The sequence below is a fragment of the Phocoena sinus genome, chromosome 9 (assembly GCF_008692025.1).
Source record: "Phocoena sinus isolate mPhoSin1 chromosome 9, mPhoSin1.pri, whole genome shotgun sequence".
Classification (NCBI taxonomy): domain Eukaryota; kingdom Metazoa; phylum Chordata; class Mammalia; order Artiodactyla; family Phocoenidae; genus Phocoena; species Phocoena sinus.
Window position 1 is genome coordinate 75,120,727 of NC_045771.1, and position 24,502 is coordinate 75,145,228.

Consider the following 24,502-nt stretch of genomic DNA (forward strand, 5'->3'; position numbering starts at 1 on the left):
GGCTCAGCAGTTGTGGCTCGTGGGCTCTAGAGTGCAGGCTCAGTAGTTGTGGCCCATGGGCTTAGTTGCTCTGAGGCATGTGGGGTCTTCCCGGACCAGGGATCGAACCCGTGTCCCCTGCATTGGCAGGTGGATTCTTAACCACTGCTCCACCAGGGAAGCCCTGCTCTCACCTTCTTAAACAGTCTTGCTGAGTGGGAAATAATAATGTTGGCTGATGTTTTTTGTATAAATGATATAATTATGTTTCACAGCAGAGGGCTAAATAGTGAAAGCCCATGAAAACCCTAAATGATGAAGCCTGCACTTTGATGGATAGAATCACTGAACTGTAAAGATCACCCACACCAACTGGTGGCATGAAGATTCACAGAGGATGGAAACATAGGTCATCTTCCCAAATAAAAATTTGGGCCTAAGGAAGAAGGGCCTGGAATTTTCTAGCCTGCCTTTATTTATTAATAAATTTATTTATTTATTTATTTTTGGCTGCGCTGGGTCTTCACTGCTGCGTGCAGGCTTCCTCTGGTTGCGGCGAGCAGGGGCTACTGTTCATTGTGGTACGCGGGCTTCTCATTGCAGTGGCTTCTCTTGTTGCAGAGCATGGGCTCTAGAGTGCAGGATCAGTAGTTGTGGCTCATGGGCTCTAGAGCGCAGGCTCAGTAGTTGTGGTGCATGGGCTTAGCTGCTCCGTGGCATGTGGGATCTTCCCGGACCAGGGGTCGAACCCGTGTCTCCTGCATTGGCAGGAGGATTCGTTGTTTTTTTTTAAACATCTTTATTGGAGCATAATTGCTTTACAATGGTGTGTTAGTTTCTGCTTTATAACGAAGTGAATCATTTATACATATACACATGTTCCCATATCTCTTTCCTCCTGCGTCTCCCTCCCTCCCACCTTCCCTATCCCACCCCTCTAGGCGGTCACAAACCACCTAGCTGATCTCCCTGTGCTATGCGGCTGCTTCCCACTAGCTATCCACTTTACGCTTGGTAGTGTATATATGTCCATGCCACTCTCTCACCTCGTCACAGCCTACCCCTCCCCCTCCCCATATCCTCAAGTCCATGCTCTAGTAGGTCTGTGTCTTTATTCCCGTCTTACCCCTAGGTTCTTCATGACCTTTTTTTTTTTTTTTTCTCAGATTCCATATATATGTGTTAGCATACAACCACTGTGCCACCAGGGAAACCCCAGCCTGCCTTTAACATGGTGAAGTGAAAAGCTAGATGCCTCAGAGTAAGTCACTCTGAATCTGAATTCTGCCCCTTTCTAGCTGTGTGCCTGCAGTGAGTCTCCACATTGTCCGATTGAAATGGAGACAACTCATAGGAAGTGTACAGTCCGTGGTCGGTGCTCAGCTAACTCCAGCTATTAACACTTATGACTGTTCTAGAAGATCTGTGAGATTTTCTGTTTCTAAAACAAATCAAAATAATGAGGTAGACCCCACAATAGACTTTTAAATGATTCAAAATTATCACGTTGATAGTTTTGCATCTGGACAGCACACAGGTTGCTTGATCTGGCAGCTACTGTTACACACACCAATACACGTGTATCGATAAATGTTGATAAGACAAATCAAGCGAGAAAAGGTGAAACACAGACACCCGCAACTGATGGCAATTGCTCCTCTGAGCTGCGTATCTTAGTGTGTTGGATATTCCACACGAATATCCCGGTGTCATCTCAAACTCAACATACCTAAAGCCAAACTTATCTACTCCAGGGGTCAGCCGTGGGCCAAATCTGACCATCCGCTTTTGCGAATAAAGTTTTACTGGAGCACTGCCACGCTCATCATTTATCAACTATCCATAGCTGCTCTTGCACGTCAATGACAGAGATGAGTCACAGAGGTGGAGACCACATGGCCTGCACAGCCGAAAAGTATTCACTATCTGGCTCTTTCCCCAAAATGTTTGTTGACCTCTGTCTTAGTTCCTTAAACCGACGTCTTTTCCTGTACTGCCTATGTAGGACAGTGCGATCACTTTCCAGGCCTAGAGACACGGAGCTCACCTCTGCGAGGGAGGCCCACCCCAATGCCCCCAGCAACTCCAGACTCAACTTCCAAGGCCCTGCTTGCTTAAGGCTTTTCAGCCACCCTGAGACAGCATGATTCCTCCATTGCTCTGCTGGGGTCCACCTGGAACCAGTTCAAGACCTCCTTGACCATAGCACACCCTGTGCTAATCTGGCCACGCTCCACCTGCCACGGCATTGATGCAGAGCTGCGCACGTGGCAGGCGGTCACTGTGCACGTGAAATACACACTATGTGAAATTCACTGAATTGTTCTCCTTTCAATGTTTGCAGATCAAGCCTTCTTTCCGGGTATAATTTAAAATTCCACTCTCCTCCCCGGACCCTTGCTAGCCACTTGTTTTCCTCCTGCTCTGATCAACTGTGGCTTTTTTTGCCCACCTCCTTGAATCTCATGAAGTGTGTGCGCATCTGGTTTGCTTAACCAGAGATGCAAGCCTTTTGTCGCTTTTCTTTTGAACCTCTTTAAGGAGCACTGACCCTGACCCTCAGGTCACCACCGCGCATTCCATCAGAGTGTGGGCCCCGACGCAAAGAAGGTGAACCCCAAAGCTGCCCACAGACCGTCGCTGAGATGGAATGTGAGAAAAACAACAGTTGGCCTGTCAGCTTCTCTCCTGCAGGAGTGTGAACTGGGGACCATGAAGAGTGCAGGGTAGGCAGGAAGAACAGCTGAATCTGAGAGGGTGGGGAGAGGCCGAGGGAGCCGCAGAGAGCCACAGCAGGCTGGACCCGTAAAGGAGAAGACTTGACGGTGAGAGAGAAAGGACGAGAGAGAGAGAAATGGTACGGGGAATTAGGTACACAGTCAGTAGCGAATGGAGAAAGAAACGAAAGCCCAAAGAAAGAAGGTGTCGGGGTCATGGGGGAGGCAGAGGGCCCTACATCCGTGTCTGGCTACATTTAGGGACACCCCAGTTTCCATTCTTCCCACGTAGACCCTCAGAGTCCATGTTTCAGAACGTGCGCTAACTTGAGTGGCCCTCTCCCACTTCGAACCCAAACAGCCTTCGTCATACAGCCCTGACAGGCAGAGCCAGGACTGGGGAGGCCCGAAACTTAAAACCTTTTGTGAGTCCTCTTTAGGAAAAAGGCATATAAAATTACTTTTGCAGATTTTGTAAAGATATCCATCATCCACATGAACATACTGCCAGAGGCCCCACAAGCGAGAAGACTGGTAGCTTAAACTCATTAGCGTCTCTGCAAATCTGCTTCTGGACACACAGGTGAGCTTTTGAAATGACCAACAGGGAACTGTAACAATGCCATCACAGGAGAAAAGCAGAAAACTGGTTCTAGCTGGGAAGCATTTTACAAGTCCTGCTTCTTTCATATATATTATAGAACCATTCTGAAGACCATTTGATGAAAATATATCCTGACGACTCGAGACACTAATTTTTAAACATTTTTTTCGAGTGCTACATATCTCATTTAAACCGTTTATTTTAAATAAAGACTGTTAGCTGGACCACTTCCCGTTCAGTTTTATTTGTCCCCAACTCCACCCTCCGTATGGACCCCTAGGGCTCACCTCCCAGGTCTGGGACAGCCGGCTGACAGAAGCAGTGTTGAGACCCATCACAATAGCAAAGAAAGAATTCAGGTTTCTCTGGGCTTTGCAGCTACGGAATAAAAGAAAGCAGAAGGCACTCTGAGGCAACATCCTTTCACCAGATGATCACAAAAGATAAAGCTGCCAAGACTCTCCCAGGCCACAGAGTTCAACCTCTAGGGCAGGGTTGAACTCTGCTCTGTGACCTACACAGTCTTGACTGTCCCTGTGGGATGGGGCGGTATCCCCTCAACACAAATGAAAGGATTCCAAATGCTTCCTTACCTTTAGGAAAAGATCTGTGTTCTTGATACCCTCTGGATACTTCAAAAGATTCCTCCCTTTTAAAAATCTATTTTGGATGCATTGACAATTTTAACTGAAAGCTCTTACATTCATATTTCTGTATATATCCCATACTCATTATAACAGCCCCTGATTCTGTATCTTTAATCTGTATGTTGTCTTTCTTTTTTGAGAAACAAGGCCCTCTTACCTCACAGGGCCCCCTCCCGTTACACTCAGACATATTTTCTTTGCTCTCAACAAAATAGCTACTATGTTATGTATGTATTTAAAATGTGGCATATATTACGGGGATGGTGACTCACATTTCTCATTTAAGGAATAAAGGAAATAAAATGCAAAATAAGGCCATGTTGAGCTCCATTCACTCTGGAAGGTTATATGCTCTGCAGAACATCAATCTTGCCCTTCAACTTAATCAGTCAAAACTCCATTAATTTTCAAAGCCAGCAGAGGGGCTTGAGGCAGCAGAGGGAAGGGTGTGCCTCCAGGTTGGCCGGAACAGCCTGTGAATTCCAGATATTCCTTAATCTGGGATGTATTAGAAAACAACTTCTCTGAGGAAAGATTTAAAAATTTAAAAATTACCCTGACTTAATAATTAAATATGAAAAAAGATGAAAGTGCTTAGCAGTAAGCCAGAGGCATAAAAAGTCCCTAGTATGTGTTGATCGAGCTGCCCTCACATGTCATCTCTTCCATGACATCTCCATCAATGTCTCAGATGGAATTTGGGAACAGTGTATATACAACTCTGTATCCCGATTTTTCAGTTTTATACCATGTTATATAATATATTATGGATTCTTCACTGTTAACATTAATGGTTATAGAACACTTCATCAAAAACGTATTTCATGTCATGAAGAACCTAGGGGTAAGATAGGAATAAAGACGCAGACCTACTGGAGAACGGACTTAAGGATATGGGGAGGGGGAAGGGTGAGTTTTGACAGGGCGAGAGAGAGTCATGGACATATACACACTAACAAACGTAGTAAGGTAGATAGCTGGGGGGAAGCAGCCGCAAGGCACAGGGATATTAGCTCGGTGCTTTGTGACAGCCTGGAAGGGTGGGATGGGGAGAGTGGGAGGGAGGGAGACGCAAGAGGGAAGACATATGGGAACATATGTATATGTATAGCTGATTCACTTTGTTGTAAAGCAGAAACTAACACACCATTGTAAAGCAATTATACCCCAATAAAGATGTTTAAAAAAATAAATAAATAAATAAATCGATGAACTAAAAAAAAAAACAAAAAAAAAACGTATTTCATAATTTGTTTACTTATTCCCTTGTTGTAGACATTTAAACTATTTTCAATTCAATACAATTCAAATCAATGTAAAATGCTACAATAAATATCTTCTGTGAAAAAAACTTTTTACTGTATTTATGATTTTCTAAAATTAAGTTAGACTTCCAGTCATTACATGATTGATCAAAAGCTATCATGACTTTAAAGGTTCTCAACACATATTAAAAACTTCTGTCTCTCAAAACTATAATGATTTCCAGTCGCACAGGTGTGTACAGGAGCATTGATTCAGAACCAGGAAACTGTTTTTGGCTCTTAAAGTGGTAATACATAGAGGCGGCTGTGCCCAGGCCGGTCCTGCCTAAACCTGCCTGTTCCCAGAGCCAGCCTCATGGACTGGACACTGCCCAGTACAGCTGCGCGTGGGTACCAAAGCAGTGAGGGTCAGCCATTTGGGAGCATTTTGGAAATTCTAGCTCCACTAACAGGGGAACCTGGAAAGGCACTGCTGCCTATGCACCTAGTGTCCAAAATACCTGGGTGAACACAGTCCTGCAAGCCCCTCACTGCTGAGTCTCCACTGGGCATGGTCTGTTCCTTTCAGTCTTCCTGTCCAGCCTTGGACTCTGCCTATAGTTCCCCGGTAGGCAAGAGGACCTGAAATTCAGTCTAACTGGCCCCTTTCGCTGGTTTCTGCCAACTGTCTCCTGGGTAGACCCTGCTTGGTATATTCCATGAACAAACAAACAGGACACTTCCCTGGTCTATGGTTCAGCAACTTCCTGTTTCTGAGAAACTGGTGCCTAAAGGCATCAACACTACAACTCTGTTTCCCTTCTGCCACTCTCTTCCCTCATTCCGCCCCTTCTGTCTCATCACACCCTGGCAAGTTCACACCAGCCAGAAGAGACTTGAGTCAGCTCCATCTCCTGATGAGATGATGCCAGGCTCCCCTGCCAAGACGCTGAGGTCAGCGAGAAGTGCCCCATCCCTATGCCAGAGGCACTGGATGCCCTCCCCTTATTCCCAGTCCTCCCACCTTACTGCATGATGGAAGCCCCACTGGTTCTGTCATGGCCCACCAGACATTTTTATACTCTGCCCATCACTCAAATGCAGAGTAAACAGCAAACCTTTCAGACAGCAACTGCCGGAGCTGAAAACAAGACTTTTCGGGGAAATCGTTTTATTATTAGTCATTATAAAAAGTTTCTTCTTCTTCTTTGTATTCAGAATCATTCATCTACACAAAATCTTAGATATAAGTCTCATCTTTTGATCTTTTATGTCCCCATAAACAATTTTCCTGGTTCAGATCTCTTTTTTAGTCATACTTAAAAAAACAAAAACCCACATATACCTAACATCTGAATCTGTAAAAAGAAAAAAAGAATTAATATAGAAATGATTTCTCTATAAGACGAATTGATACAGTACAAATATGGGTTACCATTCCCATCTGGAATCTTCCTTTACCAAGGTTCGTTCATTTCAAGGTAAGAACAGACTGACACTAAAACATTCCAGTTTAGTGTCAGTCTAACACTCCTTTGTGTAAGGAAATAAAATCCACTCAACCCACAGAGGTGGGGGGATGGGACTGGTAAGAAGGAAGGAAACATGAATATGCAAATTGGATGCCTTAGGCAGGGAAGACACTTCATGATCGCCGACATGATTGTTTTCTCTTGGCTATTCCTACCAGTATGATCATGAAGAATTTAACTTTGTGTTTCTGTTGGCATTCTCTTCTATGGGCCAGGGATAGAGACCAGTACAGCAAACAATTCAAGAGCATGGGGCCATATGGCGAAGATGTGAATATACATATTTCATTTCCCTGAGGACAGATATAATCTTATACTGGGAACTAAGCTATGTGGTGTCATTTTACTCCTTAGGACATTCACGTCCCATTTCACCAAGCAACTGGCATTTATAAGAAAGTTTTTCATCCCAAAGAGCCTCACATTTAAGAATGTCACAGGCTATTATAGAAAATGTACTGGCCAAACAAACAAAAAAGGAGCATTCATCATAAAAGTAGTCCAAGATTTAGGCATATCTGTTATCTATCTCTCCTTCCATCACCAGTCACATCAAACACCAGGTCAGGAACCGCCATCATCTCTCACCTAAGTAAACAAAATATCCTGCTTCTGGGGTCTCCTTACCGACAGTTCAGTCTATGTGCTACTTTCAGATCAACCTTCCTGAGGGACAACTTGGATCAAATCCATCTCCTGCACAAAAACTTTCAAGGAATCCCTCCCACCTTCTCAATTCAGTCTAAACTTTTCATTCTGAAATTCAACATCCTTTACAATTTGGTCCCATCTTCCTTTTTAGATCAGTCTCCCACAACTTCCTTACAAACACCTTCCGCTCTGGCCAGACTGGATGAGGTTCCTTTCTCTGACCACATACTCTCTGCCTCCAATGAACTGCTTTGCTTCTCTCCCATGAGTCTGACCTCCACGGACAGTGTGCTCTTTTCCGGAATTCAAAATGCTACTTTCTTCCAAATGGTTTTCTAATCCTCCTTTCCCACACCCTTGGCATATAAGCTTCCCATCCTCTAAAGCCCCTGAAAGAAATTCATCTCATAATAGGGCACCCTCAGGTTCTATTTTGCAAATTAGACATTTGAGTTATAGAAAGTATCCCCCCAGCCGATTGGGTGCAGGCTCACTCTGACTTCCCCACAATACCCTGCATGGATGTGCAAACATTAATGAGTGATCAATACATATTTCCTACATATATTACACTGACATGTACTCAGAAACGGTTTGATATAAAAACTACTTTGAAAAACAAAGGAAAAAAAAATGGGAAGACTGGAAGGTAGAAGGAACTGGGAAAGATTTTGATTAATGTTGCCTGTTTCTGTTGGGAAGCTGTCCCAAGAGTGGTTTCAGAATATTCATCTGGTATTTTAAGAGATGCTCCCAGGAAGTTACTAGAACGTCATTCAATGGACTTTATTGAGTCACTGCTATTTACCAAGTTCAGTACCAGGCACCCCAGGTACAGTGATTGATTAGAAATGGTCCCTGTCCTTTGGAAGCCAACACAGTCCACTGAAGGAATTCTATATAAAAAGGTAAGTTTAGGGCTTCCCTGGGGGCACAGTGGCTGAGAGTCTGCCTGCTGATGCAGGGGACACGGGTTCATGCCCTGGTCCGGGAAGATCCCACATGCCGCGGAGCGGCTAGGCCCGTGAGCCATGGCCGCTGAGCCTGCGCGTCCGGCGCCTGTGCTCCACAACGGGAAAGACCACAGCAGTGAGAGGCCCGCGTATCGGGAAAAAAAAAAAAAAAAAAAAAAGGTAAGTTTAATCAATAATAATAAAGAAGTTTTTTTAAAAAGGAAAAAGAAAACGTGTGCATGGTAGGGGGAGGTCAGGGTAAAAAGGAGTTGACCCTGCATTTGAAAGTCAGGGATGATTTTAGGAAGGAAGCAACATACGACCTAGGTCTTGAAGAAGGATAGCAATTTGCTGGGTAGAAGTGGCCATTCTTGGCAGAGCTAACAACACATGTCCAGGCTTGGATGATGGTGTGCATGGGAAAGGGAGAGCCATTTAGAGTGGCTGTAGCATGGGGTGAGGCTCAGAGGTCAGGTGTGACCAGACAGTGCAGGGCCTGCTAAGGAGTTTGCAAAGTTCATACTCTGGGCATCAAGGAGCCAAAAGCAGAATCTTGAAATGCATCTGACTTTCAATGGTTCTCACCCACCTCACATCACCTTCCCCCATTTTCCTAACCTACTGTAGCTCACCTGGCTACAAGGGTAATTTAGCTGCATGATGGGGCATGTGTGCACTGCCTGCTTTTTTCTACAGCATAGAGCAGAGTGCTTTGGTCTAGTATTTTGACCTTTACTTTAAGATATAAATACTTCAAAGGCGAAGAGAGAAATATTCAAAAAGAGACCTTTTCGATCATTTGGTCACTTAACTCAATAGTACCCTTTTGCATCTCATCCCTTCTTATCATCACAAGGAAAATAATGTACCCTCTCACAGAGAGGAAAAGAACTGCATTTTTTTACCACTAGAAACTCACTGAGCAGCAATTTTGATGAATTTTTTCACCAGCTGCACTCTCTTGCCCAGTTGGCTGCAGAGCAGAATCTCCGTGGCTACCCAGAGCTGGACCTCATTGCATCTCTGGAGTAGGAGGCTCAGGTTCACTGTGTGGTCCCCACTTCCTTGTCTGCTGAACGTGAAGTAGATCAGCTCTTGCTGAAAGACAATGTATTCATACAATTGTTTATTGTTGTAGCACAGAGTCAAGTTGATACAAAATTCAGTTCATTTTTAAGAGCTACTTCAGGTAGGCACTGTCATATCATAACGTGTTAGATATGACAAATAACAATATATTAAATTCAAGATAATTTATCTTGACTTCCAGAAAAGCCTTCACGCAGAAGGCTTACATAACTGTAATTTTTTAGAATGCAAGGATGACACTTTTCGTGAAAACCTAAGACATTCTAAAGTTTAAGTCACAGGCTGAATCAAATCCAGACTTCCCAAACTTGTTCTATGAGCAATGTCAAGTGCAAATGACTATCATTACGTTAGATCCTCACAGGTAGGTTCTCTAGACAAGGGTTCTTACATTTCAGTGTGAATCCAAATCACCTGGAGGCCTGTTAAAGCACAGATTGCTGGGCCCCACCCTCCAGATTTTCTGGGTCAGTAGGTCTGTGCTCTGGCCAAAATCTGCATTTCTAACAAGCTCCCAGGGGTGTGATGATGCTGGTCTGGGTACCCGCTCTTTGAGAACCACTGACATAAGACATTGTCAAATCACAGAAAGACAGCGAGATTAGGACAAGGTACAAAACTGACAAAATCGAGTCAGACCAGTAACTAGTGACATAGACTGACCATATGCAAAGCAATGGAAGTGATGTGCTTCTACCCGGAGGGGTGTGCATGTATATTTTACAGGAGTAATTCACGTTCTCCTATTGCATAAGCACATAAGCAGGGACACATCCCACTCTACTACCATTTGCAAAGTCACAAGTCATTTAGCTTGAACGAGTTCACTACTTGCTCAAATTTAGATCATCAGGTTGGAATGTTGTCAGTGAGAAAATATGAGGACATTTAAAAAACGTTCCAAAGTGAAAGTGAAGCTTGGGGGTCCCTAAATTGGGCACGAGTTCCTTCTTCAGGAGGAAAGGCCTTCTTGTAATGAAACATTTCACTACACAGCAAAGTAAATGCAACATATTGTAGCACAGAGCTGCCTCGTTTTTCATCTCCTGATTCCTGTGAGCCTTTCCACCAGCTACATTTATTCATCAAATGTCAGTAGCATGTTGCCCCGCATCTACTGTTTTATAAATGTTTAAGCTGTCCTCAAGGGAGAGGTTGATGGACATACAAATTTGAAATATATCTCAAAATTTTCAATAGAGTACTTGAAGTCTCGCAGCATAGTCTAAATGTATAGAATGTTCTTGGGAATGTGTGAGTGTGTGTGCATGTAAGTACATACATAAATGCGTTTCTCATATAAGTACTGTAAATAAAGCTCATGGAAAAATAAAAATGTCAATATCAAAGGTATCAAATATAAAATGTCTCTTCCACCCCATTAGACCTTCATATATATATATATATATATATGAATATGTTTCCAAACAAAAAAATAGCATATTTATACTACATTAACACAAATATCTGATTGTACAATATTAGGTGCAAATAAAGCATGATCACGTATTCTGATTTTCCTAGGTTTGGGTCAGTCTTTTAATATATTTAAAGTCCCCAAATATTTTGGGGCCATGGTATCCTAAAGCATAACTAGATCACCAGATGATGGATCTTCTTAAAACCCAGTCACAAACAAATATTCTTCAAAAAGAACTCACAGTTATACCGGCACAAGCATTTATTTTATCATTTCCCTTCTTACTTACCTCGTGAATTGAATTGAAGAGGCTCCAATCAAAATTCATTAATTCCAGAGCAATATCCCAAGTGTTCATTCCCAAAATCCTAATCGACCTTTGCTGTGATTCTTCATTTTCTGCAAAAGGATTCTAAGGTGACAGACAAAAGTAAAAGAATCCTCAGTCAATTCTGAAATATTTGGCACTGAATTGTCTGGCTATCGAAAGGCATTAGAAGCCCACATTAGAAAAAACTCTCGTCTGAGCGCACTTAATATTTTCCCTGGTCCGTTCACTTTCTGTGAGTTACAACCAATTTAGCAAACAGCCTTGGAAGCCGTAGAATGTGATCAATGATACTTCACTGAGTTGCCCCTCCCCCCCGACACACACACACACACACACACACACACACACACACACACACACACACACACAAATCTAATTATAAAACACTGCCCCGGGCAGACAACATAATGAAAGTGAAAGCCCTGAAGTCACTCTGGCTTCTGGTAAGAATTAATGTGCTAGCAGGGTGAGTATAAAAACAAACAAAAGAAATGTCACAGTGCACTTCAATAAAGACAGATATGGCTTTTACAGAATATATGTTTGACGAGTCTCATCCCAGACATACATTTACAAATTTTATTAAAATGCCCATGGAAAGCAAAAAAAAAAAAAAATTTTAAACAGGAAATAAAAAATAAGTTACTTCATTTATACCATGGTGGATGATTATTTTAAATTTTTTTTAAGGGAATAGTTTTTTTGTTGTTTGTTTTTTTAAAAATTTATTTATTTTATTTTTGGCTGTGTTGGGTCTTCGTTTCTGTGCGAGGGCTTTCTCTAGTTGCGGCAAGCGGGGGCCACTCTTCATCGCGGTGCGCGGGCCTCTCACTATCGCGGCCTCTCTTGTTGCGGAGCACAGGCTCCAGATGCGCAGGCTCAGTAGTTGTGGCTCACGGGCCTAGTTGCTCCACAGCATATGGGATCTTCCCAAACCAGGGCTCGAACCCGTGTCCCCTGTACTGGCAGGCGGATTCTCAACCACTGTGCCACTAGGGAAGCCCAATGGATGATTATTTTAAAGTATCAATTCTTTCCCTATACAAAGGGATATGAGTTTGGTAATAATAGTATTTCCTTAAAATCTGACGTAAAATTATTAAATGCCACCACAATTTTAAATCCATTGTCACTGTTAAATGTATTAAAATTATCTGGCACCTTTTAAAAATATTTGATATTTTCTAATTAAGATATAAATTCTCCCATCTGACTTGAACAGCTAATGACGTTAAAATAGTTAATGACTTGGGAAAAAAAAGAAGGGGACTTTGCAAAAATAAATGCCATAGCAGGATAAAGGGAACATTTCAGAATCCAAATATTAGTCTCTATTTTTTGAACTGCAAAATAAATTATTAGCATTTTCAAATTCTTATATTTATGTAAAGGTTTCCTAATTTAAAAAAATGACAAAAGACCTTCACAAGCTTTTCCACAGACTTGATTCTCTTCAGAGTAGGTTTAGGTACAAATTGTCCCTGCACCCCCAGTGTGGATATGGAGTGGAACTCAGTAAGGGCTGAATGAATGATGTGCATGCAAACACTGAGGTGGGGGAGAGCCCAGGTTTCTCAGGAATTGGTCTGGCTAGATTGGGACCAGATGGACACCAGGCTGCACTGCAGACATTCAAAGAGCCACGAGTTGGGAAGTAACACAGATCTCTGCTTAGTAATTTGGAGGTGTAAGGGTATTTTCACTTGGCTTTTTATCCCTCCTACTTTCTCCCTCAATGTGCCCCTTATCCTGGCACTGCCCTCTGGTTACTCAGGTAGTCCACTGCCCTCTCCAAGAAACACTTTCTATTTCTCTATTCCATTCATTCAGGGCTATGATTCCTGCTTTCCACGAAGGCTAATCTATGCACAAGCACAGTGCATATGAGTGGTTTCACATGTTATCCTTCCCTTATAATGTTCCATTTCAACTGAAATCTTTTGGAGATGAAATCACCTAAACTTTGATTCCAATGGGAAATTTTTAGGTGGTGCAAAAAGCTGGTGGGGGAAGCATCCGAGTACAGGATAGCATCTGGCTCAACTCGGAATTCACAGCACCTGTTTATCCCACAAGACACTGCCCCAGGCCTGCCCTCTACTCTTCCGAGGCCCTCGACCACAGCAGAAGAGGGCTCTGGGAGCGCACACGAGGGAACCGCATGAGGGGTCTGTGTGTGGTGGGTGAGGGCCGGGGGGTGGGGAGACAATTAGAGTGTGGGTCCTTCCATCACCAGGAGCCTAGGGCAACTGCATATTAGATTCTCCTCCTTCACAAGGTGCGGGGGAGGGCGGTGGGCAGTCACATCAATCCCATTATCTACTCAAAGGTGCTGTGCAGCATCCTGTCTGTCAAGTTTCACTGGTGGAATTACATCGTGTAATTCCATCGTATAATTACATTGTGTACACAGGCCTGGTGACCTGCAGAAGGACACCCAGCATCGGGAAATCCCAAGTAAGACAAAGGGTTTCCCTCTCCTTTTCTCCCTCACGATGTACAAGGAGGAAGGTGCAGGAGCTCCAGAGTCAAATATAACTGGAATGAAATCCTAGCCCTCTCCCTGGCTTGGCTGTGGGAAGCTAGAGTAAGTCACTCAGCCTCTCTGAACTTCACAAGGTTAGCAGGAAGGTTAAGTGACATACTGTATGTAAATTACTTAGTACATACGTGTCTGGTAGAAAGTGTGAAGGTAACAGTGACTAATGTCATTATGGTAGCTTGATATCTTGCAGATAATTTTACATAAGATACTTTTATTATAAGCAGTTTTGGTTAAGCCACATGGTATACAGATTCCTCCATTATATATACAACAGGAGCCAGATGGAAAGACCCATCCTTGTGATGACTCCATGGAACAGACCAGGACCATGAGTCTGGATGATACAATCACAATCCAGTACAGCCCACTTTTTATGGGCGATGGATCTGAGGCCTGACCCTACCGTTGAGAAAGCAACCATGAGACCGAGGTTTTTAGGAACAACAACAAATCATCTAGTTAGGCGTAAGTGTTCTTAAATTTAGGATGGAAAACAACATACAGTGTGGGTTCTATATTTCTTCATACGCTTACACTTCAGTGGCATCTGATGTTGCACTGTTAGGTGCCATTTTACACAGGGAAGGCTAACCATCCACCCTTTCTTCAAAGGAATGGCACACTCAAAGTGTACCCAGTGGACAGGAACTAAGGACAGAGTCTCCTTCCCTTTAAATCCACACAGGATGCGGTCCTCAGCCTAACCTCCATATAGCCACCAAAAACGAAGAATGGAATTAAGATTCCATCAGAGAAAGAGTCACATCTCTCAAATCCCTTGTTTCACAGGGACTCAGAGAGAAACAGCGTTTGACTTAGGAGGGGTTGAGAGTCCCTAAAGATGGGCCTGCCTTTGACTTCCAAACGCAGTGTTGTTTGAAAAGTGTATTGTTGACTACAGGAGGAAACAGCTTGATGTATTTTTCTAACATTCATTTTAAAACATACAAATACATGGTCTCAGTCTGACGTTTGGGTCTGTGTGTTTCAAGTACAAGGCTAAAGGTACTCACCAAAGTGTCAGCCAGGTCTTTCCGGTAGACATATATCCGACCAGATGCTTCAAGGGATTTGGAGATGGCCAAGTCATTTGGCTGAAGTTCATGCTTTTCTTTATTTACAAAAAAGAGTAATTAGAAACACAAGAACACCTAGTAGGCATTCACAGTACATCTAAAGAGTGAAATTTGCCAAAGAAAAATATTTAAAAATAAATGGGATGTGAAGTAGATTTAATTCAGCTCTGCATATGCTATACAATGATACCAGAGAATCAATGCTCATAATCCATAAAGAGGTACCCTCTGTGATTCATTCATATAATATTTAGTCATTCTTTACACAGAACAGCTTAGGGAAGAAACTAAAATTCATTCATAATCCCATCACTCTAAAGTAACCATATGATAGTAATATTGGTAACAGTTGAGTATATTTCCATCCTGATCTTTATGCAAATATGTGTGTGCACACATGTACATATGGTCAAAATTATTATTTATATGTTTGCATTAATAATCACTATAGATACATGTATTTGTAATTATTCCTTATGTGGTTTTATATTCCTATTTTAAGTACTTACCCACTTGTCAAAATTATTTATAATGTCATGTCATGTGTAATTGGTTATGTAACTGTCTATTATGCCATCATTTAATCTTTCCTCTGTTGAACATTTAATGGTTTCCAGTTTTTTTTGGTCATATAAATTAGATGGCGAGAACCATGCTAAATACTAGCACAGGGACCAGCACATAACAGGGGTTTGATAAATGGGATCCATTATTACAGCAGCCATATATATACTGCCAAAGTCAACATCTTTGTGCATAAATCTTTGGCTGCTTATAGATGATTTTCTTAAGATAGATTCCCAATAGTGGAATTCCTAGGTCAAAGCGAAGGAACGTTTTTAAAGTTTTTGATACAAGCTGCCAAACTGCTTTCCAATTCTTACACCCACCAACGCTCACCATTCTTTTGAATAAGTTTACTGTTTTGCTAAAATCAAAAATAGATTCTCGGTTTACTTTGCATTTCTTGACTACTAGTAAAGGTGAATATTTTCATCTATTTTTTTTTTTTTCATCTATTCTACTTCTATTCTATTCCCCTATTGTTCCTGTCCTTTGGCCATTTTTCTACCATAGTTGGACTCTTATATAACACAATAGGCTTCTCATAGAAAAACGTCCTCCCTCCACCTACAAGATGCAGATGGGAATCGACCAAAGTGATACTCAACTTTATTCCACTGTGACATAATCAGCCTCTCCTAAGGTAGCCCTCCAGTTACCCAGCATGGTTGGAAATACCATATGCCACATCTCTTTTTCTAGATAATCAGTTCAAGCGCCAGATTTTGTTTTGAACATTTCTGTTTGATACAGAGTACACAAATGATACTCGAATACATTCTTTATGGCCCAGCATTGCAAAGATAAGTAGTATTTGTCATGTCGGGCCGTTGACGTCGGCAGTAAATGGTCCCACATGGCCGGGCTCTGACGTTCTTCTATCTCCTCCCTCTTTAGCTACAATTTCTTGCAACCCTCTGTGTGCCCATATATACCTTAAATCTGACTTCGTAAGAGCCATTCTGCATTTGCTATGGAATTTGCATTCTGCAAATGCCATGGCTTTCAGACAGTAATTTTTCCATTTGCTAAGAAGTGTTTTTCTTACTTTCAGATTTGTCACTACACCATGAACGATGAAAGGATTTTAAGCTCTGAGTAACTGGGTAGGTTTCTGCCACTACATACATATATATACCTAACTTGGGTACAAAACAGCTGGAAACCTAGTGAAAGCTGTGAGGGTAATAATACCAGTCCTTTTAGAAAAGTCCACAAAACCTACAACATGGCCAATATCTCTAAACTTTTTTTAACAAAAAGAAAATAACTGTAGATCTCACTGTCATTTCACTTTGATGTAGCATTTAAAACATTTATTAAAAATTACTTAACTAGAGCAAGGAATACATTAAGCTCTGTGGGCTTTTTTTCTTCATAAGAACATTATTGCTTGGGGGATATGAAGCAGCAGGCAGAAAGGTTCTTAACAGACAAAACTACTAATTGATGGAAAGTGACGGCATATTTCCAAACCTGTGAGATAATTCAAGAGATAAACTGATATTGCTAGTGATGATTCGCTATGAGTCTATACACATTAGAACGACAGATGAATCTAATAGGGTGTAAAAATCGGATTTCACAGCCATCAAATAGATATCGGGTAGTAAAAGACCCACTCATTAATTCCCAGATTCACGTGTGGCCCTGGGCCGACTCTGAGTCGGCCTCCAAGGGGGTGTGGGTCTCAGCTGTGCCACCAGGTTCTCTCAGGGTCCTTCTTTCTCCAGCACCTTCTGTCTGCATGGAGACCCAATGATTACTTTCTGTTATGGTATTGCCTTGAGAGGCAAATGCTGATTTTGATGAAGCTTAATACTGTTTAGAATCATTTAATATCTTTGGTCACTTAAAATTAATATACAAATATCATATTTATCTGGAATACCTAATATATTTTATTAAACATTCAACTACTCCCTGATTAAAATTCATGTAGTCCACATGTTTCTGAAATTTTTGCTCTTTTTCTTTAGAGAATGTTTTGATGGGAGGCACAACGCCCAGGGAGAGGAAGGAGTGCCTCACTTAACTAGGACAGGGGAGATGGGCTGTATTTGTTTGAATATGTAATCAACTAGCCTGTAGGCCCATTTTACCTGCCTCTGAGTAACAAAGCGAAAGAGGCAATGCTCCATCCCATAATGCTTTCGCATCAAGTACAATACATTCTGATCTTCTTCTCCTGACTCTAGAATGGTAACAAAGGGTAAACAGGAATGCCCTTTATCTGCTCCCCCCTCCCCGGCCCGCCCCATCTCTGGCTGATTAGTTTACACAGTACTCCCATTTTTCAACTACTGGGACTAAGTCACTTTCTTTGTATTTTTCTCAGGGTTAATAAGATATTAAATAAAGATCGTAAGCCAAAAAAGGAGGCCAGTGACACTGAGATCTGACAGGCTCCAGTGAAAACGCAGGGGTCTGTTCGGGTCACACAGATCAATAGTATCAGCTTGTAATCTGTGTGATCTTATTCAAAACAGACAATAAACCATTCTCTGAGGATAAATAAGGCCCAACAGAGGCAAAAACTATAACCAGGGCTCCCTCCCCACGTCTGCCTGAAGGAACACTGCCTGTGAGCTTTCGGCTTATTGTACAGTTTTTATTTCCTTCAACGGGGAGTCTTTAAGTATTAAACTGTCAGCCAGCAAAAAGACTAGTTCAAGGCTGCCTTTCTTTTTTCTTCGGAAAGTAATTTCATCCTTTAGCAATTTCCCAAGTTAATTTAAATATGAAAACAGAAGGCTTATCTAGAGTACAAAATATGTAAAGCTTTATAATATATTTCAAAACACTGGCGCGCCTCTCTGCTCAGTTCTTGGGGAGGAAATTCAGCATCCAACGGTACCCAACTGTTGTCATGGAAACACCTCTGGTAGGTGGCTTCTTCTTGTTAGAGTGCTCATCCAGCTGCAGACCCAGAAGGGACGTGCTGCACGTCTACTCCATAAAAATGTCAACTCTCTCCTTCTGGAGGCAATCCAGTGAAAGATTAATATTCAAAGACAGAAAATAATTTACCCCCAGAGAATGTGACGGCTACCAGAGCCAGATCCTCTTCCGCATGCTGGATCTTTTCCGCCACAACTCTCAGGATCTCTTGGGCTGTACTGGAAACTTTTGCCTTCACGCTGACATAGGAGTGCTCCGTGATATACACGTGACAGAAAACTGCATGAGGTGAAAGAACTGTGAGTAGACAGAGAACAGCTGTGGCCATGAGGTACAGACGTTTCACCCAAATCAAGGCACCCGCCACACTATTCCCTGTAGTACAGAGCAGACACGGCTAGATTTACATACACAGGCACACGGGTGCCTGAGGGCACTGCAATGCGAGCTTGCACACACGTGAGACGGAGACGTGATAAAGCTGCTGAGCAAGGTGGAGTAGCGCTTAAGCATCCCATACTGTAGTGAGAGACCCACACCATGCAAAAGCGTCTGCTCAGGGTAGAGGCAGCCTGGCCACAACACAGTGGGATCTGTGCAACAGGGACTAGACCTCGGAGTCCCTTCTGTGAGGGTTACTGTGATCTCCCAAAGCAGTCTATTAAAGCGTCTAACATTTCTGTTTTACACTTCACCTCTGGACAGGCACAGCGGCTCAGTAAAGACCACCACATTTTGTTATTTGAATTCTCATAAGCTTATCTAAAAAATCTGTCACTTGCTATGGTTTTTGGCTTCAGCCTTCCTGCTCGTATAAGAATGAACCTCCCCGTGCCGTCCCTCCACCCATATCAAGGTGGTAGTGAGTTTAGTTTTCAAATGGAGGTCACGTTTCCAGCCTTTTTAATTTCCTTTTTCTTGTCTGTGGTACTAATCATTATTACTAGGACATTATCACTATCAGGGTGAATGGGCCCTGGAAAAAATGTTTCTTTATGATTTAATAGCAGAAACTGTAGCAATGGAAATAACTGACACGTTATTTGTCTCTTGTATCAGCCATTCTGAATGTATAAAACACCAGCTTCTTTACTAAAGACAGAAGGACAATAATATACTTATTCTTCTCTTCTAGATTGAAAAAAAAAAAATGGGTAGTGCAGGTCCTAGAGAAATTTCATATGCAATTTAAATGGCACCACAGAAATAAACCCAGGAATGTTTGCACAGAAATGCAAATGAAGCAAAAGACAAACTAGGGGTTTACTAGTACAAACCTCAAAGTAAACACGCCACCAAGAGGCACTGACAGTATTTTGTTTTGGGTTTGGTTGGGTGTGTCACTAAAACCATAGCATCTAACAAATAGCTGTTTTATGTGTTGTCAACAGACTTGTGTGAGACAAAATGTTTTTTTCCTTCCACAAAAAGACGGAATTTTGGAGCAAGGCAAAGCTGCAGTCTACAAATGACTAAATGTGAGGAAAGTTTACAGCCTGCTCAGTAAGATGATAAACAAAAAGAGGAGGGGGGAGGTCTTGAAATACTCAGACTCTTTGAAACTCAGCTTGGAAAATTATACAATTAATTGTAAGACAAATGGGAAAGGAAGGTCAGCAACTGAGAGATGAGGTAAGGTCATTCCATTTGTTCCTCCACTTGGTACAGGTGACACTTATGACCCAGCGAGTGCCATCATGTTTGGTTATACACAAACAATGGAACAGAAGAGGTATCCCATGACATTTTGTTGTTTAAACATTCAATAAGTTGAATAAATATTCAACGTCCACACCTAAAATTTCAGCGCTGTCGGGAAAGGCGAATTAAAAGAGAAAGTCTCCAATTCACAATAGCATGCACATTTGAATTGCTGTGTTTCCCAGCTCTGCCCTTGACTCAACCTTTATCTAAACAGGAGGAAACCATTTCCAGTTCCGTTATAAAACAGTAATGTAGCAAAGCACGCCAAGGGCTTCTCTGGTGGACCAGTGGTTAAGAATCCGCCTGCCAATGCAGGGGACGTGGGTTCCATCCCTGGTCCGGGAAGATCCCACACGCCGTAGGGCAACTAAGGCCATGTGCCACAACTACTGAGCCTGTGCTCTAGAGCCCGCGAGCCGCAACTACTGAGCCTGCCTGCTGCAACTACTGAAGCCCGTGTGCCTAGAGCCCGTGCTCCACAACAAGAAAAGCCACCGCAATGAGAAGCCCTTGCATCACAACAAAGAGTAGCCCCCGCTCGCCGCAACTAGAGAAAAGCCTGCGTGCAGCAACGAAGAGCCAACACAGAGAAAAATAAATAAATAACTTAATTAATTTTTTTTAAAAAAAGCACATCAGCACTTTCAGAGTGCTACAAAGGTGTCTCCCCTGCACTGATGGAGCAGCCCTCTTCAGGGTGGGTCACGAGCCCTTTTGCCAGCAGCACTGATTGAGGACACACTGGACGTGTGGCACTGCCCGGCAGAGCCTTGCCTTGGAGGAGTTTCGACTGCACATCCTTCCTTTCATTATTTTCTCCAAGATTTTCTTCTCTAAATCTCAGGGACTGACTCAGCCAAAGCCCTGCACAGTGGCTTTAGGGGACTTTCCAGTGAGTCACAGGCGATGGGCTGACAGCAGAGGAGAAGGCAGCCAAGGGGAAAGGTTGCCTTTCCAGTCCATTTTGCACATCTCCCCAAGAACGCAGGGGGCTCTTTGCAGTCTCCTTTCCCTACCTGGGGCAGCACTCTGTGATAAAGAAACTGTAACGCCCACAGCAAGAGAAGATGCTAACATGCGTGTCTTAGGGGTGTGGCAGCTAGAAAGGGTTAAAGGCAGGCTGATGTGTTAAAGTTGGAGAACGATGGTGATTAGCTGCTACTCCACCTGCCCCAGAGCCTTGTTCAAACCATACTCACTTTCCTCTGTTTCCGTCACAGTTCCTCTATGCTGGAGCCAGTTCTCCTTAAGACTGAATTGGTGGAAAAGGGCTTTATTCTGCAAGAAGGGAGAACAAGAACAATGAATGAATGTATTGCTGCCCTTTGGAAAACCAGAGCTGTTTGCAACATGTTCCAAAAGAGCGTGCCAATTTTTTTTTTTAATATGAAATCCACCCATCTAATCTTTGATGAATAAGCTGGGAGCTGCCTCAATTAATGCATGTGGAGGTGGAGAGTCTGAGCAACATGATAGACCTTGGCATAGGGAAAAAGCCCCCCAAATGATTCTCTGCAACATGCCGGAGAATATGGGCGTGATTTTTAACACTCGCTACTACAAACATCCATAGCTTCGTCTCCCGAGAAAGACATGGTTTCCCCATCCCAACAGCAACCTTGCTTTTGGATAAAGCCACGTCGAGATAGTTTCATACTTCTGCTGTAGTGAAGCAGAAATGACTTGCTTAAGAGAAACAGGTACGTGACTCATTATGACTATCCATCACCTGATGTATCAGCTCCTACAAAAGTTGTGCCTGACATCTCATTTAGCATTTCCCCCCCTCAAGTTGAAGAGGAAGCACATTCATTCTGGCTACCATCTCTCTTTCTGTTGGGTTGAAGGGTTCCAACCTTCTTCTTACAAGACTTCCTTACTCTTTCAGGCAAGAGTCTTGCATAGACGGTTTTCTATCTTTATATCAATGACTAAAAATCAAACTTATATCATTCTGGGGACGTTGGGGAAACTCTGAGACTCCAAAACGCACCACAAAAATTCAGAATGTCATAAAGTCTAGGGCACCTGGCTGAAACTGAATCTGCACAAGCACAGGGAAAGCTAGGTGAGGTAGGAGTGGGGAGGCAAGGTGCAGCCCCCGGCTCCCCACCTGGCCCTCCTCTGCTAGAGGCAGCGTTCATTAATTATGAAGAAATACCAAGTGGGCCAAGGCCAGGCCTCCAAACCAGATCACCCCGTTTCAGACAGAAGGCGCTGCCTTACCTTCCTTTGTGGTGAATATTCATCTACAGTGCTGAAAGGAAAAGGACAAGACATCAGTCTTTGTCTCAAACCCAGAATAGTGTAGTGATTGTCACAGAGACTCCTTTTCAGGCAGCGGGCAGAGGCTTTTGCTTTTCAAAAAGATAAAACACACAGTGTTCATTAGTTTACTATGCATAACACACTTGACACTGGGCTCTGGATTTCCAGTGAACCAGGAAGAAAAGAAGCTATTTATTCAACAGGTATATTTTGCTTTCTGCCCATAGAAGCTGAGCATTGAGGAAAGAACTGGATTTATTTCCACAGAAATAAAGTTTTCTCATAACTGCCTTTCTTCATTTACTCAACCCCTCGGTAGTTTTCTCATATTTGGCTAGATTTTCGGTGAAATTATTCTTCTTTAGATAGCTAAATAAGTCAGCCAAGACAGATCTTTTCCAGGATGTTTCTATGTGTGGTGGAACTGGGGGATCTTCTGCTGGTCCCCAGCTCAAATCTTATTCCAGAATCTAGAGATACTTCATCACCTTGTACCAAAGACGTAAGAATCATGTCTTAGACAATTTTCTTACTTAAATCTTTTATTTCCCAGTTTTATGTAAGTTTTAAAATGGAATGTATTAAATTCCATTTATTTATTTAATGCATTTAAATGTGTACTAAACCAGAATTAAATTTTCCCAACTGTAAGAAGGCCTGCCTTACAGCATAGATCAACTTCCATGTAGGGGATTATTCTGATGTAAAGGTTTCTTTCTTTTTCTTTTTTGCTTCGTTTGTTCATATTTTCTTACTAGTCTTAGGCTACCGAAATTTATTACAGTGTAGACTGTGACAAAAGACGACCACCAAAATTCACAACATTCATTTCTAACACCCTGCCCCTCATTTCTGAATTTCTAAATGTGTGATTTTCCTGATTGGGACTAAGGTTTATACATAATTTGTTTGCATCCTAAAATTCTTTATATAGCCTTTACTAAATAGGATCTCCCTTTACTAAAATTAAGTCAGGCTTTAAATCTCAAATCGATAATCTGAAAGGCCTGAATTAACATTTTCTGTGAGAAGTGCATTTGTGACTGCTGAAATCTTAATAGGAGTTTTTCACAACTTGACAACAGACGTGTTTTATGTTTAAAAAGTAGAAACTACATTGTAAATCAGAGAACAATTTTTCCCTTCAGATTAACTTTGCAGCTACATCTGAAAACTGAATAATGACTTGATGTTTTCATTTACCAAAATTAATAAGAAGAGTTAGTGGTAAATCAGAGTAAAGTTAGGTATTAGCAATATGAAAGACTAATGATAGACACCTCAGTGATACACCTTGGATATGACAAAAGTCACTGAATAAATGCTTTCCTTTAAGTTTTCTGAATTGATAAAGAAACTTCAGGGAATCCATAAAACTGAACTTTAAAAATGCACCATGACTTGCTGGGACCTATTTATAAAACGTTTTTCCTATTCATTAGAGATAGCTATGAGCTCCCCCAAATGACAAGTTAAATACTTACACTTTTAAAACTAAATAATAATTTATTAGATAATTGTTCTTAATGTACCCAGACTGTCATGGCGCAGTTTGTTTCTACCATACCAAACAGGGTTAAAAAAAAAATAGCCAATAAGCTTGATCTAGTGTTCATTCATCTTGAGATATAAAAACAAATATTTACTACTAGAGAACCTAAGGAATCAAGATAAATCTCAGATTCAAAATGTTCCAAATGATACATATGAGACACCCCTAATTCTATCACATGTGCTGCTTTCTTTTACTAACTGTGATGAGGAAAATTACTTACTGACGACGGTGCATTCCAAGTATCTTTTGAAATTCTTTCAGTTCTTTTTCAAGTATTGGGTATTCATATACATCATCCAGTACATTTCTGTATATGGTCTAGGGGAAAAAGAAAATTTCAGCTTAATTGGTTTGATGCCTATTTTGTAAGGATTAAGATTCACAGAGTGGTTAACCTGCTCAGGGAAATAAGTGGAATCCAGAACAATGCTGGGGGTTAAACCAGGTACCAATGAGATCCTGAGTGGGATTCCACCTCCTAGCCCCTTGCTCAACTGGTGTGGCTCTGTGGAAGCTTTAACAGGCTGTAGGTAGGGAATGGGGGAAACTTAAGAAATCTCTGGCAGGCTACTCAAAATTTCCATGCCTGTTCTAAATTTTTAGAAATACTATCCACATAACCATTTGGGAGTGAAAAAACCCATTGAATTAAACTACCCAGTTTTTTTTTTTTTCTTTTGCGGTACGCGGGCTTCTTACTGTTGTGGCCTCTGCCGCTGTGG

The 24,502-nt window shown here is 42.0% G+C and overlaps 1 protein-coding gene across 5 annotated transcripts in view; it reads right to left on the minus strand.

The window, feature by feature from the left end:
- The window catches only part of RAPGEF5 (Rap guanine nucleotide exchange factor 5), a 181,087-nt gene that overhangs the window by 20,036 nt on the left and 136,549 nt on the right, over positions 1–24,502 (minus strand). For 3 of the 5 annotated variants that reach the window (XM_032643882.1, XM_032643883.1, XM_032643885.1), the window contains 8 exons: positions 24,001–24,098; positions 22,184–22,214; positions 21,157–21,235; positions 18,383–18,550; positions 14,726–14,823; positions 11,126–11,248; positions 9,247–9,425; positions 3,588–3,678 (listed from right to left, as the gene is read on the minus strand). In XM_032643882.1, coding sequence (XP_032499773.1) covers positions 3,588–3,678; positions 9,247–9,425; positions 11,126–11,248; positions 14,726–14,823; positions 18,383–18,550; positions 21,157–21,235; positions 22,184–22,214; positions 24,001–24,098 — 867 coding nt within the window. The remainder of the gene's footprint in view (positions 1–3,587; positions 3,679–9,246; positions 9,426–11,125; positions 11,249–14,725; positions 14,824–18,382; positions 18,551–21,156; positions 21,236–22,183; positions 22,215–24,000; positions 24,099–24,502) is intronic. The other 2 variants (XM_032643884.1, XM_032643886.1) reach the window with 1 other exon arrangement.